Consider the following 16,874-nt stretch of genomic DNA (forward strand, 5'->3'; position numbering starts at 1 on the left):
TCTAATCGAGAGATTAAAGATATTTTGGCTAAGGTAGTTTCTAAATCACGGAAGGATTGGAGTCTTAAGCTGGAAGACACATTATGGGCTTGTCGGACTGCCTTTAAAACACCGATTGGTGCATCACCATATCGGCTGGTTTATGGGAAGTCCTGTCATTTACCTGTTGAGTTAGAGTGTAAGGCTTGGTGGACTATTCGTGAACTTAACTTTGATCCTAAGTTGTGTGGCCAGAACCATTTATTGCAGCTAGATGAACTGGAGGAGTTTAGGCTAAATGCCTATGATAGCTCACGCATCTACAAAGAGAAGACGAAGAGATGGCATGACAAACGAATCATACCTCAAGAATTTCATGTTGGGCAAAAGGTGTTGCTATTTAATGCCCGATTGCGCTTATTTCCTGGCAAGCTGAAGTCCAGGTGGCGTGGCTCTTATATAGTGACAGCTGTCACTAAGTTTGGGTCCGTTGAGTTAGAAAGTTCCGAGGGAAACAGGTTCAAGGTGAATGGCCAATATGTGAAGCATTACCATGAAGCAAATGATGCAGATAACCGAGTTGAAGTCCTGTAATTCGACAATCCTGATGAGTCACCTGATTGAAGCCAGAAAGGTCATGCGGGACCTCTTAAACCTACGCTATCCGGGAGGCAACCCGGACTGTTTTGTTGTACTTTTGTTTGAACTATTTATTTTATTTTCTGCTGTGTGTTTAAACTCTAGTCACGAACAAACGCTGAACTTGTACTACTCGTGTTAGTCTTGTGCTCCTTGTGTTGCGATTTTGCAGCTGATTGGGTCGATCGAGTGGTTTTCTCACTCGATCGAGCACTTCTGCTGGCTTTTCTTCTCGATCGAACATCTACCCTGCTCGATCGAATCCCTGCAAATCCACACTTCTCGATCGATCACCCCATCTCCTCGATCGAGCACTTCTGGCACCTTATCTACTCGATCGAATCTCTCTGCCCCTTTCGATCGAGTTCTGCTGTTCTTTCTCGCCTGCTGCGATGCTGCAAGGCTATATGTGACCGCCTATGTTCATGGTCAGTTTGGGGAGGTCCCTCCTTTACGTTGTCTTGTAAGTTTTCCGACTCCCGTTCTCCTTTTCTCTTTAGTTTGCATTTCTTTCCCTATTTTTGGTACAATTAGGACATTGTACAGTTTGGTTTGGGGAGGTATGCATCCATATCTGTGTCTGCATGTTTTGTTGCTTTTCAGTTTGCACGTTTATTTATTTTCGCATGATTGTTATCTTAATTAAAAAAAACCGTAAAAATTTAAAAATTTCACGTTTATTTTTGCAATTAGGTTAGTCGGAACGTTGAACTTCTATGATACTTTGAGTCCCTTTGCCCTTACCTTGCGTATTCTTGACATTCTGTTGGCATGGTAATGTGCATAATCTACGAGTTTTTGTTTCACTCTTATCTGAACGAATAGACTTGACTCTTATATTGGCAATATACATATACATTCTAAGGCTAGAGATTAATAAACTGGTGACATTCATGACCAGTTTCATATAGGATGTGAGTAGTACTCTCTATAAGGCATGTAACATCAATTTGCATAAACATGAATTCAGTCTACTTGGTACCTGTATGCATTCGGTCTATGGTTGGTGACATATGTTATGAGAGGTAGATCCCTTTATTTCATTCTACCCATGAGCTCCACATAGCCAAATTGCCCATTTTGTCCTATATAGCTACAATCTATAATTTTGCATACCCTAGTCGAGCTAGTAATAGTAGCTGTTGGGAATGTTTCATTGCAATATGGTTACATATCCGATTTAAGAAGATTGGTGGAAATGTCGAAGGGAATGAAAAAAAATATGAATGAAAAGAAAAAGTTGTGAAAAATGGAAAAAAAAAAAAAAAAAAAAAAAAAAAAAATGTGAAAAGAAAGAAGGAAAAAAGAAAAAGAAAATTATGAAAAATCATGAGCCAAGAAATACTATTTTTGTGATTTTTCGCTCCCATGTTCTATTTGTATCTTATGGGGAGTTAACAATTTTATGGTGGTTAATGAGTTGTGTGCTGCAATTTAGCACTGTTTTGTATTGATATGATGAATATGAAGTTGGGAAGTGTTTCTAGTATTGGATCCGTTGTTGCTAGCTTGGCTGCTAACTCTACATCTCCAGATTCATTATAGCCCCTTCTTACCCATTACCTCACTTACCTAAATGTAAGTCCTCGGCATGCGTCTTGGTCGTTAGTTGGTTGGAATGCGTATGTACGGTTGTAGAGATTTTATTCATGTTAGATTGCATGCATGCTCTTATAGGTCGAGTTAGGTGAGTGTCTTTACTTCTTTCTATCACTTATATACTCACCATGTGCCTAATTTATGTGATGAGCGACCCGTGAGAGTCCGATATCTTTCAGTCTTGCAAGGTCGACGGTTCAGTGGTTTGAGACATTGATTTAACTCGTTTGCACTTACTTATTGCTACTTTGTCAGTTGTTGCATTAAACAGGTTTAGGTTGATGATTTGTAGCTGATGAGTTGGTCTGGTTCCGTTAGTTGTCTTTAGTTGCATTCATAAGTTTGCTTGGGGAAAAGCAAAGATTTGGCTTGGGGAGATTTGATGTGTATTTTATATCAATTGGTCTCCCTTGTGACGGGTTACCATTTGTGGCGGATATTTTGTGAGTTAAAATGGTAACAAAATGGGTTAGTGGAGAAAGGGGACCACATGAATAGTGTTGCAGAGAGAGAAAAAGTGGGTACTTTGTGAGGTAAAATGATATCCGTCACTCAAGAGTGACGGATATGTGCCGTCACAAACAAGAATATGTGATTTTATATAAGGTTTTTACCTTATTTTTACACGCATTTCTATGTTATTTATGTGGCATCCAGCTACAAATGCCCCCGAATAGTCTACTTTGGTTTGTCTTGTATAAATTGCAGGTAAAGACCAGAAAGGAGCAAAATCGAGCCTAAACTTGTCCTATTCGCATGCATTTTGGAGAATAAGGAATCGGAGCCCGAAATCTTTCACTTAGAGATGCGTGAAGTAGCCTCGGAAGGTGCCAAGGAGTCCACGCGTGCTAATACAGCTCGATCGACCAGTTTTGCTACACTATATGGTCGATCGAATGCTTTATCCATCAAGAATCACTCGATCAAGCTTTGTTGTTACTCGATCGAGATAGCTGTTACAAGGAGTACTTGACCGAACTCCATCTTCATTCGATCGAAAGGGTTTTCAAGACTTGTTCGCGATCGAGTGGTTTCATTCCACTCGATCGAGAGGCTTTGTGTTTTATGCGAGCTTTAGACTATTTTCGAGATTGGGCTTTGTATTTTAGATATAAGTTATGACGGCAGTGTGATACTCCTTCTTCTCTTCTCTCCCTTCCTTCGATACTTCCCTCTCTACTCTCTTAGACTTTACTCTTGAACCCTAACGACGAATTATTATTGCTTGTAATCGGTTTTCTTACTTTAATCTTGATCTATAGTTAATTATTGGTTTTATCTCCTTTTCTTCCTTGTTATCTCTTTTGTTATTTCTCTCTTTCATACCTTCGCTATGTTGAATTTCTGCGGTTTATGTATTGTTATTACTCGTTTAATGACTATGCGTAGCTAATTCTCCTTTACTAGGACATAGGGGAGCCATGATTTTAGGGAAATTGTGAATTAAGTGATTAGGTCAGATGCAAATTTGATCTATGTTGTTAATCGTTACATATAAATGTTCTTGTCTATTTGAGTCGACGCAAATAGGTAATAAATCACGGTACACCTTGACCTAGATCGGAAGATTGGAAAAGGTAAAACCTGTAGCAAACATTAGGGCACTTTAGTGAGGGCGGAAGCTAAGCTAATAGTGTTTTAGGGTGAATTGAGACCGGAAGGAGATATCCATTGCCCTATAGATCGAACTTACATTGACCTGAGACCCTAGATTGCATTTCTTTAGAATCATGGTGAACCGACTGTCTTAGTTGTTTTCTCTCTGCTTGATTATTTTCTATTCTCTCACTCTCTTTCTCTCCTTTGACCTTATTAGATTAGAATAAACGATTAAAAATCCCCAAGAACTGGTTACCTTGACGGATTTAGTTGAGCTGACATTTTCCCATCTCCCTGTGGAGATCGACCCTACTTGCCACTGACTTCTGTTAGTAGTAATAGGTATTTATTTTTTGTACCTGACGACGGTATCAGAAGGCGTGGCTGGAATACGGAATTAGTCGAAACTTTATTTCTCCCGTTTGAGTGTCACCGGATACTAAAAATGAGGATATGTGATCAGTTGGTCCGGGATGAGTGGTACTGGAGTGGGGAGCGGGATGGAATATATTCAGTTCGTTCGGCCTATAGGCTTATGGTTAAACAAGCTGGAGAAATGGAAGGGTACTCAAGTGAGTCATCTGATAGTTGGTTGTGGAATAAGATTTGCAGAGTTCCTGTTTTACCAAGGATTAAGGTGTTTTTCTAGCAGCTTTGTAATGAGGCCATTTCTACTAGAGGAAATATTTTGGCGCGAATAATCTCGGTTGGGAATGAGTGTCCACGGTGTGGGGATTGAGTAGAATCTTTTTTACATGCTATTAGAGTGTAATACCCGACCTTTGTGGGACTGTACATAGATCTTGGGATGCGTGAGAGGATCTTTAGACCGATAAGAGATCACTCGGGAGGGAAGGATATCCTTACACTAGACCTGGACTAGACCGAGTGGTGTTGCAGCGGATCGAGTGGGTCTACTCGGTCGAGTGAAGGGTACACTCGACCGAGTGGGGTGCTACTCGGCCAAGTGAGTCCACTCGACCAAGTGGACTCGACCAAGTGGACTCGGCACTCGGTTGAGTGACGTTGTTTTCAGAAACACGGGATTCAACCCCCTTACTCCCCTAACCCTAAAATCATTTCCACCTTCCTCCTTATCTCTCCAAACTCTCTCCCCTTTCTCTAAACCCTCACAAACGCCTTCTACTTGGAATTCAAGCTTGGATTAGAAGATCTACCACCTTCCTCTTCATCTAGTAAGTAAAGATCTACCATTTTCTAGTCTTTGAACTCTAACTTTTGGGGGAATTCGTTATGGGTAATTAATTAGTGTTTAGTATGTGTATTTGGGGTAATTAAGGGGTAATAATAAGGGTCTTTGTAGGGTATATTAGTATAGGATGTATTGTGATAGTTATTATGTGATTTGTATAGGATGAAACGGTTTCGGTCCGGATTCGAGTAGCTTGAGGAGATTGCTAAAAGGTAGGTTTATCCTACTCGGTTTCAATATTTTTGTGTGCATATTGTGTGTCTTGCATCATCATTTTTATGTATGAGTCGATTGGGATAACATGTTGGTCTTTGAGGAAGTTTTATCTATGATATGTTGGGATTAAGTTCATGATGAGTCATATAATTGGTATTATGTTGCATTTTCCATATATGGTCATTGTTGTGTTGTGTTGGAGATCATTGGTGGTGTTACTTGGTTATTTGGAGACGTAAGACGGTTGGGAGACTGTCTTACGCTTAAGTCGCCTCTTGGAGCTTGCCACTCTAAGAGGGATATGCACATTAATGGCTTGAGTCACGGAGGGACTCGTGTGGTTGAGACACGACGTCTGGCAGGGGGATCCGTTAGGCTTTCGAACCCGATACGTCTGGGCGTGTCCCGGTACCTGTTTGTGATTGTTGGTATGTCTGGGCGTGTCCCGGTACCAGTGTGGTTGTTGGTATGTCTGGGCGTGTCCCGGTACCTGTGTGGTTATCGGTATATCTGGGCGTGTCCCGGTACCATGGTGGTGGTTGTTTGATAGTGTCTCATGCATATCATAGTCATGTTGCGTACTCACACACCTCGAGTCGTGTCACACTTTATCTATTATTGAAACTGACGTTTGTTGTGTCTGTGTAATTGTCACTTATCTCTTTTGGGGTGGCTTTTGTCGATCCATATGATATCCTTTGGTCATATGGGGAGCAGGTAAGCACATGTTGTTTGGATAACACATGGGAGATAGGACGACCTCGATGAGTCATGAGACGAGTATAGTTATGTAGACGAGCATAGTAGCCATGAGTTGTACTTATTCATTAGTTAATGGTTTGTAATCGCTAAACTAGTCATTTATAATAAATGTTTCTTTATTGTACCCCTGATTCACTGCCTCGGGAAACCGAGAATGTAACATCTCTCAATTACCTCGGCCGGGTAAGAAGGGGGTGTTACATAGAGGGTGCGGGTGGGTTGGTGGTGTCTAGGATCCGCTGGAGCTTGATTTACCGTCATGCTCTGGATTTGCGAGGGCTCGGGATTGGGTTGAGGTAGCTCTGAGAGAGATGGGGTCACAGGAGGGCGTGGAGTTGATGACTGGTTGTTGGGCTATTTGGGAGAGGAGGAATAAGGCTATTTTTGAAGATGGAGATTGGAGGGCGGACTTAGTAGTAAGAAGGGTGCGGGATTTAGTATGCAAAATGGCGGGAAGTAGGAGTTTGACCGATGATGGGGTGGTATGTGGGGTGGTGGATGACGGCGAGTGTTGGAGGAGGCCGGAGAGTGGGGTGCTGAAGGTGAATGTTGACGCGGCTGTAATAGACGGGTGGGAGTAGGGATGGGCGCAGTGTGTCGGAATGATATGGGAGAGATTGAATGGAGTGCGGTGGAGCAGGGGTCGGTGGATACGGAGCCAGCTGGAGCTGAAGCGGCTGCTACATTGCATGGGCTAAAAGAGGCACGGCAGATGAATAATTCAAGAGTTATATTGGAAGGTGATTGTTTGAATGTTATAGATGATCTACATCAGCAATGGAAGGGGCGTAGCAGTATTTATTTAATATATAATGACATTTATGCTATATGTAATTATTTCGACAGTGTTTCTTTTACGTGGGTTTGTAGAAACTCTAATAAAGTCGCTCATGAGTTTGCTCATTTGAGACCATGGTTGCTAGGTACTCGTAGATGGTTGGAGTCTGTTCCGTTGGAAATTTCTTATGTAGCTCGTGCTAATTCTAGTAATATTATTTCTTAAACTCCTTTGGGTTTAATTCACCAAAAAAAAATCAGTTAAATACCAGCCTTATGGTGAATATTCCAAAGCAACTGTTCTGATATTACCTGGGCAACGCCCGAGTTTGAAATCTAGTAGCAAATGTAATTTAGAATTTAAATCAAGAATTTTAAAGGGTGCTGATTTTCGCAGTACACATTTTACTCATCGTAGTACGTTATTGACCATTATACCCCTTACACTCCCCCCCTCCCTTCATTTTCTCTCTCTAATTATTCTCTCTAAATTTACTCAAATAATTACACAGTGTATTCAATTGAAAAAACTAACTGGATTAACACTACTGTATTCATACCACATATACTACATATTAAATTGAAAAAACTAAGCAATCTCTACAAGCACAGGCGTGCTAAGTTACAAACGTAAATCGAACAGAATCCGGGAACATGATAAACCGTCGTTCTTCTTGCCCGCAATGACTTCCCATGTCGCCGGTGACATCGGACTACACTAATATCCCATCACCGTCCCACACAATTCAACATAAATCCTAATTAAAAAAATATAAAGCTATAAGGAGTCAATTTGATTAATAATAATTGATTAGTGAATTAAATACGTGTTCTATATTCGAATCATTATTCATAATTGAATAATTGGGACGAGGTTGAAGATAGTTAAGGATGCAACAATAGAGAGAAGGTAGAGAGAATTAGGTTTGATGTGTTTTAATAAGGGTAGAAAAATGGAAAATTTGATGCTAAAAGTACTGAAATGAGTAAAATTTGTACTGCGAAAATAAATTACGATTTTAAATATGACTTCGTAAAAATCTTAAACTCCAATGTTTGAATGCATATCTGAGCAATTTTGCACAATTTAAGACTAGTTGGTCATTCAAGGGCTATACACGAAGACGTGGCTATACATATCTAAGCAATTTTGCACGATTTAAGACTAGTTGGTCATTCAAGAGCTATATACAAAGACGTAGTCATAACTCATAAACGTGTGAAACCTATATTTTATTTTTACATTTTTCACGGTTAATAACGCTGCAAATGTAGCAACCACTTTTTTGAACACCACGACCAAAAATACAAAAAAAAACAAAATAAAAAATCTTGAGAGAGAATGAATGATCTAATATTCAGTGTAGTTTTTCCACTATTTGCAGCTATAGTTCAACGCCAATAGCATTAGAAGGGACAAAAGTTTCATATCTCCCAACAACTTAACACGGGCACAAACAGAATACTTGTGTATATAAAAAAAAAACTCTCCTGGGTTCAATTATCTGAACAAAAACAAACGACTTGCTTGATGCAGCTATTAGCCTATTACGCCGTGAACTTAGTGCCTCTCTTATACTCCTACTCTCACAAGATGCTTAAATGACTATCAAATCAAAATCAGGCCTAAAATCCAGTAAAAATCAACGTCGCCAGGAACGGCCTTGTTTCTGTTGCATGCGCCTGCAACAAGCGAGAACCACATGAGCCCTTGTATTATAAATAGTTAAATATATTACGCTATAATATGCTACACCCCTCTAACTCTACAGGTTATTTACGTTTATTCAGAACTCCCCTAACGAGAAAACGCTTAAAAGAACATATTTTACTATTCCACAATAGTAACCAGGGTTGTGTAAATATAGCAAAACAAAAATGTATGAAACAAAAAGAATAACACAACATTTCTATAAAGCGTTTTTACTCAAACGACTTGCATTATTGAAAAGCCAATTGAAGTTTTAGTTCGAATTGGTAACTACAAATTTAATTACGTTATTGAAAAATAGCTATACAATTGGCTAACATGAACATCTTAAACCGTAAAGCTCATCACTAGAATGTGCTCTTCGAGCAGATACGCCCTGTAATACACTTTCAAAATCTTATACTTTTACTAGTTTGTTATGAAGTGGTAAGACCAAAATCATCTAGATAAATGGATTGCTCAAAATGGACTGAACTTGTGGCATGACCCATATAAGTTCTCTTCTCTAAGACACACAGCCAAGAGAGATAAAAGAAACCTCGTGTAGGTAGATAAAATTGCAACAGCAAGAGAGAGGTATGCAAATCACAAAAAAAAAACAATTAACAAAGATGATGAGGAAAAGCCTCGTGCATCAGCCTGAAGAAGAATACTATAAGCAACGAAGAGTCAAGACCCCTTGCCCTATCTCTGTCACTCATGCTGTCAAATTTCATACCATAAAAAACACTAACCAAAAAGGAACAAAAAAAGGTATGTGCTGCATACATCAGCAAATTTTTGTAGTGTCACATTTTTAAGCTAGGTAAATGTTATGCATCTCAAATACTCGCACCATCTCAAGTCGGAAATCAAAACACACATCACTTGCTCCTAAACCTAAAGCATAGAAATAAATTGCAGATGTAGGGAAAAAATAACATAAATTATGCAGGAAAGGATCACCAATTCACAGCTAGACTTTCACACGAAATTAAAGTGGGGCATCTTACTTTTGGTGCTCCTTAGAGCGTTCTATAAATTCTTTTGCAATATCCCGCCCTTGAAAGGATGCTATCACTTTACGAATATCTGGTGGCCCACTCTGGCCAACAACTGTAAACAAACCAAGATTGTAAAAAGCATCGAACATGTTTAATATAATCAGTATATGAACCGCATGTCACAACAGATTGCAGTCTAATAATGCTAAGAGATACATAAAGTTGAAGGAGTAGCACACACATTCAAGAAATGGAATAAGATCCAGCAGAGTAGTATCAGCCTTATCATCTGATATCCATGGCTTGATTTGGATACAGTTTTCTGGTTGAAGGCAATGTTCCAGGGCATGGCCACTAATATAAATAACCCTTCTAGGATCACGGTTCAGTTTTGAAAGGTCCTGACATAAGACAAATTAAAACATAACCTTCTTGAGCGTGCTCAAAGGAGCGTTAAGCTATTGAGTATAATCGCCAAACAAATGTATGGAACAGATAGCTGAAATTTCAAGAAATCCTGTCAAGGTCGCGGTGTTACAAGGTTTAGTGTTTGATTTGATTAAAACGAGGGCTTCAAGTTCGTAGAACACTGCCTACCTTTAGATGGGTTCAAATTCTCAAATATAAATATCTCAAAGACTCAAAACTATATTGCAAAAAACTTCAAACCATTGCCCCATCCGCACCTTGAAAAATGCAAATTGCTCCTCTTACATTGACATTAGTCGAGTCAAATGTGTAAGGGTAGCCTCAGCAAAACACAAAACAAACAGGCTAGGATATTATAACTTCATACATCATACATTGTACAAATGCATGGACAACTACTATTATAACTCTGATAAGGGTCACTAAATGTTTCCATTTCCAATGGAGCCAAAGATTTGTTATTCCTTGGTTGTGGATTACGATGGAATGAAGTAAAATGACTCACTAAAATGGCTTCACTTCTTTTAATTGTGAAGTACCAGTCATTCAATTCAGTTCCCAACGAAATTTTCATCTTGGGTCTTTCGGAAACAGCCTCTTTGTGTCGCCAACACGAGGGCAAGGCTGCGTACATCCGACCCCCTCTTACCTCGCAATTTGTGGGAGCCCTTGAGGAAGTGGGGCAATGTTGCTGTTGTTGTCGTTGTTACAAGAGGTTAAATACATAAGAAAACAGAAAAGCTGTCCAATCATATTGGTTCACATGTAACATGGAATCAAGAGATTTTGACTGCTCAATGTCAAAACATGCCTTGTTTCCTTAGTATGTACTTGAACTTCTTACTTTAGATAGACACTAAATAAAACACCGACTAGTTGAAAGAGACTCACCCTGTAATGTTTACCATCCTTGTATAATGTTGCAGCCCTTGATAACCTGTGAGCTATACATTGTTTTTTATCTAACCTTTCAAGAACAGGGTCAACATACTGTTAAAACAAGATACAAGGTCAGTCTTACAAGTGATATTTAAATAAAGAAGTGTTGCATCCATGCATTAGTTGAAGAAAGAATATAAACCCACCATTTGCAAGTTATCAGAATAGACGACAATCTCATAAAATTGCGCTAGGTGCTCTAGAAAAGCATCGACACCAGGCCTCTTGAAAGTTCTCCAGCCCCTTTCACGCTGCAAATATTTTTCCAGTGAAAAGAATTTTACTGAATTTGAACAGATGAGAAAGATAGGTGTTTTTCATTTCCTTCACCCCTGGCCCTAAAGACAGAAATGGAACTTTTCTGACCAAATGTGAAGCTACAGACATTATTTTATTCAAGGTACGGACATTATTTTATTTTAAGGGAATAGAAGTTCAGTTCAGTCAAACCAGTTTCTGTAATCGTAAGACTACTATCTATCAGCCTTATGGACTTGGTGAGTTGCTGCAAAAGAAAAAGAGAGGCGTAATACCAAAAATCCAAGATAGTGAGATTGAACTTTTTAGATACTCCCTCCGTCCCGTCAATAGTTTACACTTTCCTATTTAAGGTGTATCAGTCAATAGTTTACACTTTCCTTTTCTAGTAAATAAATCAACCCATGTGAGTGTGGACCATTACATTTCCTCCTCATTTCAAGTTGTTTTTTTATTTTTTTATTAATTATAAACTTATTCCTCTCTCCTTACCTTAATAATCGTGTATAAAGCAATTGTAAACTATTGACCGGGACAGAGGGAGCATAAGTAAGATTTCAGAAGTAGAAAATCCATCCCATTTAGGAAATACATAAGCTAACAGGAGAGTTTATGTAGTTTCCTTCACCATTAGCCCTTTATGTAAAAACCTTTTGCACTTATTTTGCTTTTTGGAAAGAAGGATAAGGGGACTAATCAATAATGTGCTGAGTATTAAAGATGATTTGAAAAAATAAACTACATGCTCTTCAACTGCCGAAAAATGTATAATAATCATGAAGACAACTCCTAATTTTAATTCCAATTATATGCCTCAGAAACTTGGATATACGAGCACATTTCAAGACAGCAGATTGATAGTACAGTGTCCTTTTTTTTCTTATAACTGTATAAAGCTACTTAATCCTGTATTTGCTAGCTTTTTTTACCCATGCGTAAGTGTTCTATATTAAGTCACTTGATTCTCCTTTAGGAAACTTTTCTCCACCTATTGTTTTCCTTTTTGATACGCAAGGGTATTAAATGTCCAACAAATTGAAATCCATTAAAGTGAGGTTGTGGAGATGTACAGGCTCACAACATAAGACATACAATTAACTATGAAAAGATCAAATTAGCGGCTAACCTTCCAATCAGAGTACAGTAATGTCTCGTTTAGATCCACAACGAGTGTAAAAATACTATTTTGCAATTGAGGAGGCAAATCAGGAAGGAGCTTATCTGATAGTGGTTCAGTGTATCCCTGTGAAAGTAATAAGGATATTAATCAGATATGACCCAAGGAAATGTAAGTACGGAAGGCAAAGATGAAATAGAATTGCAAAGTCGCTTACTCGAACGTGCTCCTCAATCTTTCTCCTCAAATCTAGGTAGAGGTCAATTGTCTTAGCAGGCGCTGGAATGCCAGATAAGATTGAAACCATTGTTAAAAAGGTAATGGGATTGAAACCATTGTTAAAAAGGTAATGGGATTCAAACCATTGTTAAAAAGATAACACTGAAACCATTCATCCCTTCTTGGTTCTAGCCATTGAAGCACTTATTATTCAATTGTGAGTTTAAAGGTTCTAATCTTTATCTTGAAGATAGTTAATTGCTTTGCTCTTAATCTTATGAATGTTATTTTAAGATCATATATCTCATCGTTCTGTTGTTAGTTTAGTTAATTGAACATAATTTGTTAATTAACTTTACACTAGTAACAACTAGGGGTTAATATTGCACGGGATTCATAGATATTGATACTTGGGAGCAATTAACATATATTTAAAGTACAACTGGATTGTATGTACTATTTATCCCTTATCAAATTCTCTAATCATTATTGTTGCTATTAGATTAAATCTTATTGTTAGGGTTGTTCAATAGTTAGGGCTAGTTAAGACTTAAGAACGGGATACGTTTTAATTAGTTAATTATTAAGGGAGAATAGGAATTTTATGATTCATGGTAAGGTAGTCAAGATTATATTAAGTAGGACCGGATTTCAATGATCAATTGGTATTAAGTCACGGATTTGTGCTTGACCTAAGACCTTTAAAATCATCTGATCTTACTCATCTTACTATTAGTTTAGTCTTGGTTCATTATTTAATTAAACAAACCATAAATCCCCCCTCCTATCTCCTCTCCCCCTAAACTGGTTACTTTACTCTACACTCTTGTACACTTTAATTAATTTAGTCCTTTCTTGTGGGTTCGACCCGTTTCACTTTATTATTGTTTTAGTAGTCTAGTCAAGTAAGTGATTATAAATTTACTTCGATAGGCATACGACTTTTAGCCCGTCAACCTCATGCATACGAGGCGCACTATTCTTGCAAACAACCTTTATATCTCAAAATAAAACCGTGTGACAAGTGTACCTTTTCTTGAGGCCATCATCAAAGGAGCTTAAATATAGGAATGACAGGGGCAAAGCGAAGGGTGTAATAAAAAAAAATCTACAAGAAAAAAATATAGAAAATGCATAGAGGTGCAGAGGCAGGCTGGCGGCAGCCCCTCGAAAGTTTTTGCTATCGTTTCAGTGTGTCTTCCGCCTAAATGAGCCCTAGACCAGCTTTTTTAAGCTAAGTTCCATGAGTGGGCACAAATAACAATAACATAACCATTTCCTTTCCATGATAGAGTAAAATAATGTACTTTATGTCTTTAATAGAGTAAATTATCGTCTTTTCAAGAAAACTAAGCACTAGATAGCATTGTCGTCCAAGCTATTTATCACTTGAATAAGCAAAATATAGCAGCTTGTAAAAAAAAAAGAGAGAGAAAAGAATCTTATTTCATTCTTTAATATGGATAGCGAGCAAATATATCAACCACATTCAATTGGAAGAAGACTCAGAAAGGAAGAGAGAAGTATACCTGATACAACAGCAGATTGAAGTTTCTACAAAATAAGAAAAAAGTTTTGTAAGAAACCAACAAAGCATTTCAATGCATAACTGTACATTTGAAAATATGCATCACAAACAAATATGCACACATTATGCAAATTGATGGAGAACTGAACAAGACTTGAAGAATATCCCATTACAAGAGAAACAGAAGATTAGTTGTAACACTCACACTGATAGTAGATGCATCATCTTGTGTTGAGTATTTAGAAGCGCGAAATGCTTTTGTCTGATTGTCCAGTTCATCTACCGTGTATACTGCAAGTAGAATCCACATCTATTACCACATTTGATAAAACGCTGCTCCATCACAGTTATACTTGCAATCAATAATATTGATGACAATGCCACTACTTTTGAAAATAAGTTTTGACAATCACATACAAGAGAAATTATACAATTGGGTTTTGAGTTAACGGAAAATATAACTTAGCCCTAATTAGTCTATAATCGCTACTCCTCCATGGGAGCCACTTTCTTCCTCCTCCGCTCACCTAGTTTGCTCCCCTCCCCCCTCGACCTTAGTAACCTTTTCCTCTCTTCTTCTCCCCTTTACTTTATTAAAATAATATTGCTTCGGTGTAATATGGATACATTGTTTCAGCCCCAATTAAGGTGTAAAGTAATCATTCAAGAAACAGCAAAATATAATAGAAGAAAACATAAAAGGACAAAAGAAAAGACGCAAACCGTGAGTGACATAGCCAACAGTAGCAAGAGCACCAGTAACAGCGGCAAATAGTCCAAATTTGAGGGCTGAAAGGAGAGCGTTTCGTTTGGGAGGAGGAGGAGGCGGTGGCGAAGGAGGAGGAGGCGTTGTACAAAGAAGCCTGACGGGAGTCTTGAGAAGAGTGTAGTTTCTAGGGTTGAGTTGCTGAAAAGCTCGAGATCTAAGGAGAGACATTGACATTGACATTGCCAACCAAATTAATTTGTTAACGCCAAACAATAATGGATGGATGCCTGATTCAGTGATTGATTTCTCTGCTGCGATTATTAGGGCTTTTCCTGATGATTCCACTCACGCCGGAATTCACCCTTTTCTAAAACCCTGACTACTTCCAACTTCCTAGAATCCTAGATCACTTTAATAAGGAAATAACATCTTTTTTTATTTTTTATTTATTTATTTATTGTTGGGTTTTCCTGTAACTTTTTTTTCCAAAAACACATGTTAACCTTGTACTTTATTTTACTGTTCACGGGTCGTTCGGCTCATTAGGCCCATCCCGCATATTTCGTAGGCTTAGACAAATATTTTTGGGTGGTGCTCATTCATGTACGGGTTTTACTCTTTCATGGACGAAATTACGAAAATGACCATTTTACCCCTTTAATTTCAACTCTCCAATTTGCAATTTACTCTCTCTCTCTCTCCAATTCTTCTAGGATTCAACCACCTCCCTCTCCCAGTCCTGCCACCAAATTGCCACTGCCTTCCCGGCCTCGGCTAGCTGCCGACCACTGCCTCCTCTCGCTTCACTTGACCTACGACGCCCACCACAGTAATTCTCGCCCCGTCATTCACCATCCACAACCGTCAACGCCGTCCTCTGCTACACTGTCCGGTCTTGACGACCTCCTCAGACCGGCCACCGTCAATGTTGTCTACTGGCCTTGATATTAAAGAAGATATTCTATTGTTGGGGACAAAGAAGCAAAGAAACTTCCTATCGAGAAGTCGGGTTTGGTGACGGTTCACAGTGATAGAATTAGGTGCATCGCCCGCTTGGTGTGCATTCACATTTCCTTGTACAGAAATCAGAAAAAGAACCGTATGCGATTGCTGCAAGATTTAAAGATTCAGATTCTGAGCACAACGTCGGTTCTTGTTTCTTTATTGATGGCCAGTAGACACCAAGCTGACGACCTCCTCATGAGTCATGATGTATGTTGATTGTTTCAGGCATGGTAGTTTAAATAACAATTGGTCTCCCTTGTGACGGGTTACCATTTGTGGCGGATATTTTGTGAGTTAAAATGGTAACAAAATGGGTTAGTGAAAAAAGGGGATCACATGAATAGTGTTGTAGAGAGAGAAAAAGTGGGTACTTTGTGAGGTAAAATGGTATCCGTCACTCAAGAGTGACGGATATGTGCCGTCACAAACAAGAATTTGTGTTTAAATAATAAGCTGACCACCAGATTATGCATGTGAAACTCTATTCTCTCGATTGTTTTCTCCCTCGTCATCACTACCGAGCCGTGTTCGAATAGATAATTTTGCCCAGGAAAACTGAAACTAGCCGGTGTAGTGAAGAGTAAATTCTGCAACAATACAAATATTGTATTAATGACATTGACACAGCCATTGAGTGTAGATATTGAGGAGCTGTCCCAATATTGTTGTTTCAGAACCTCTCTTCTAAGTAGTTATGGAAAGGGATAGGATTATCCTATCAATAAGTACATCCCCAAGCTGTAACAAAGATCCCTCGGCAGTCAACACCACACCAGTGTGAGATATACAAGTTGATATTCCATACTAATATCAAACAAACTCTTGATAGCAGCAGGTCTGTTCTCTGAAATGTTTTTCAAACAGACTCTTGCAGAGATCATTGAAGATAGTATCGGTTTTTGTCGTCCCATGTTTTGTAGCAGAATGCATCTACAAAGTCTGGAAAAAGGTTTACATACTTTCGAAAAAGCTCTTCTCTCTCTCTCTCTCTCTCCCTACAGAAAACCCTAGAAATCCCAATCGTGAAACTGCTGCATCGTCCCTCCACCCACCGTCTCTCTTGAGTCTCACCCTTGCGCCGGAGATGGGGCCGTCTTTCAAAGCCCTATCTCAAAGCCCCATCTCCGGCGATCTCTGACTCTCACTCTTCTCTAATTAACTAGATTACCCATTTCATTTCCCTTTTTTTCTC

The 16,874-nt window shown here is 38.8% G+C and overlaps 2 protein-coding genes across 2 annotated transcripts; one reads left to right on the forward strand and one right to left on the reverse strand.

Annotated features, from left to right (window-relative positions):
* Positions 1-4,261: 4,261 nt before the first annotated feature.
* LOC141602108 (uncharacterized) lies at positions 4,262-6,588 on the forward strand. Its single transcript, XM_074422422.1, has 2 exons — positions 4,262-4,453; positions 6,241-6,588. Exons 1-2 carry the CDS (start codon positions 4,262-4,264, stop codon positions 6,586-6,588), a joined length of 540 nt encoding a protein of 179 aa, XP_074278523.1.
* A 1,528-nt stretch (positions 6,589-8,116) lies between these two features.
* Positions 8,117-15,151, reverse strand: LOC141600356 (mitochondrial import inner membrane translocase subunit TIM50-like). The gene is made up of 10 exons (XM_074420579.1): positions 14,692-15,151; positions 14,174-14,259; positions 13,970-13,994; positions 12,439-12,500; positions 12,231-12,347; positions 10,993-11,097; positions 10,799-10,897; positions 9,720-9,879; positions 9,488-9,590; positions 8,117-8,467 (listed from the first exon to the last, which is right to left on the reverse strand). Exons 1-10 carry the CDS (start codon positions 14,915-14,917, stop codon positions 8,428-8,430), a joined length of 1,023 nt encoding a protein of 340 aa, XP_074276680.1. The 5' UTR covers positions 14,918-15,151; the 3' UTR covers positions 8,117-8,427.
* Positions 15,152-16,874: the final 1,723 nt, after the last annotated feature.

This window comes from Silene latifolia, chromosome 9 (genome assembly GCF_048544455.1).
Source record: "Silene latifolia isolate original U9 population chromosome 9, ASM4854445v1, whole genome shotgun sequence".
In the NCBI taxonomy this organism is placed as follows: domain Eukaryota; kingdom Viridiplantae; phylum Streptophyta; class Magnoliopsida; order Caryophyllales; family Caryophyllaceae; genus Silene; species Silene latifolia.

Coding starts and splice junctions, on each gene's coding strand:
- LOC141602108 (XM_074422422.1), top strand. CDS start 4,262: ATGAGGATATGTGATCAGTTGGTCCGGGATGAGTGGTACTGGAGTGGG. Junction 4,454..6,240: donor CTGTTTTACCAAGGATTAAG/GTGTTTTTCTAG, acceptor GGTGGTGTCTAG/GATCCGCTGGAGCTTGATTT.
- LOC141600356 (XM_074420579.1), bottom strand. CDS start 14,917: ATGTCAATGTCAATGTCTCTCCTTAGATCTCGAGCTTTTCAGCAACTC. Junction 13,995..14,173: donor ATGATGCATCTACTATCAGT/GTGAGTGTTACA, acceptor CTTATTTTGTAG/AAACTTCAATCTGCTGTTGT. Junction 12,348..12,438: donor AGATTGAGGAGCACGTTCGA/GTAAGCGACTTT, acceptor TTACTTTCACAG/GGATACACTGAACCACTATC.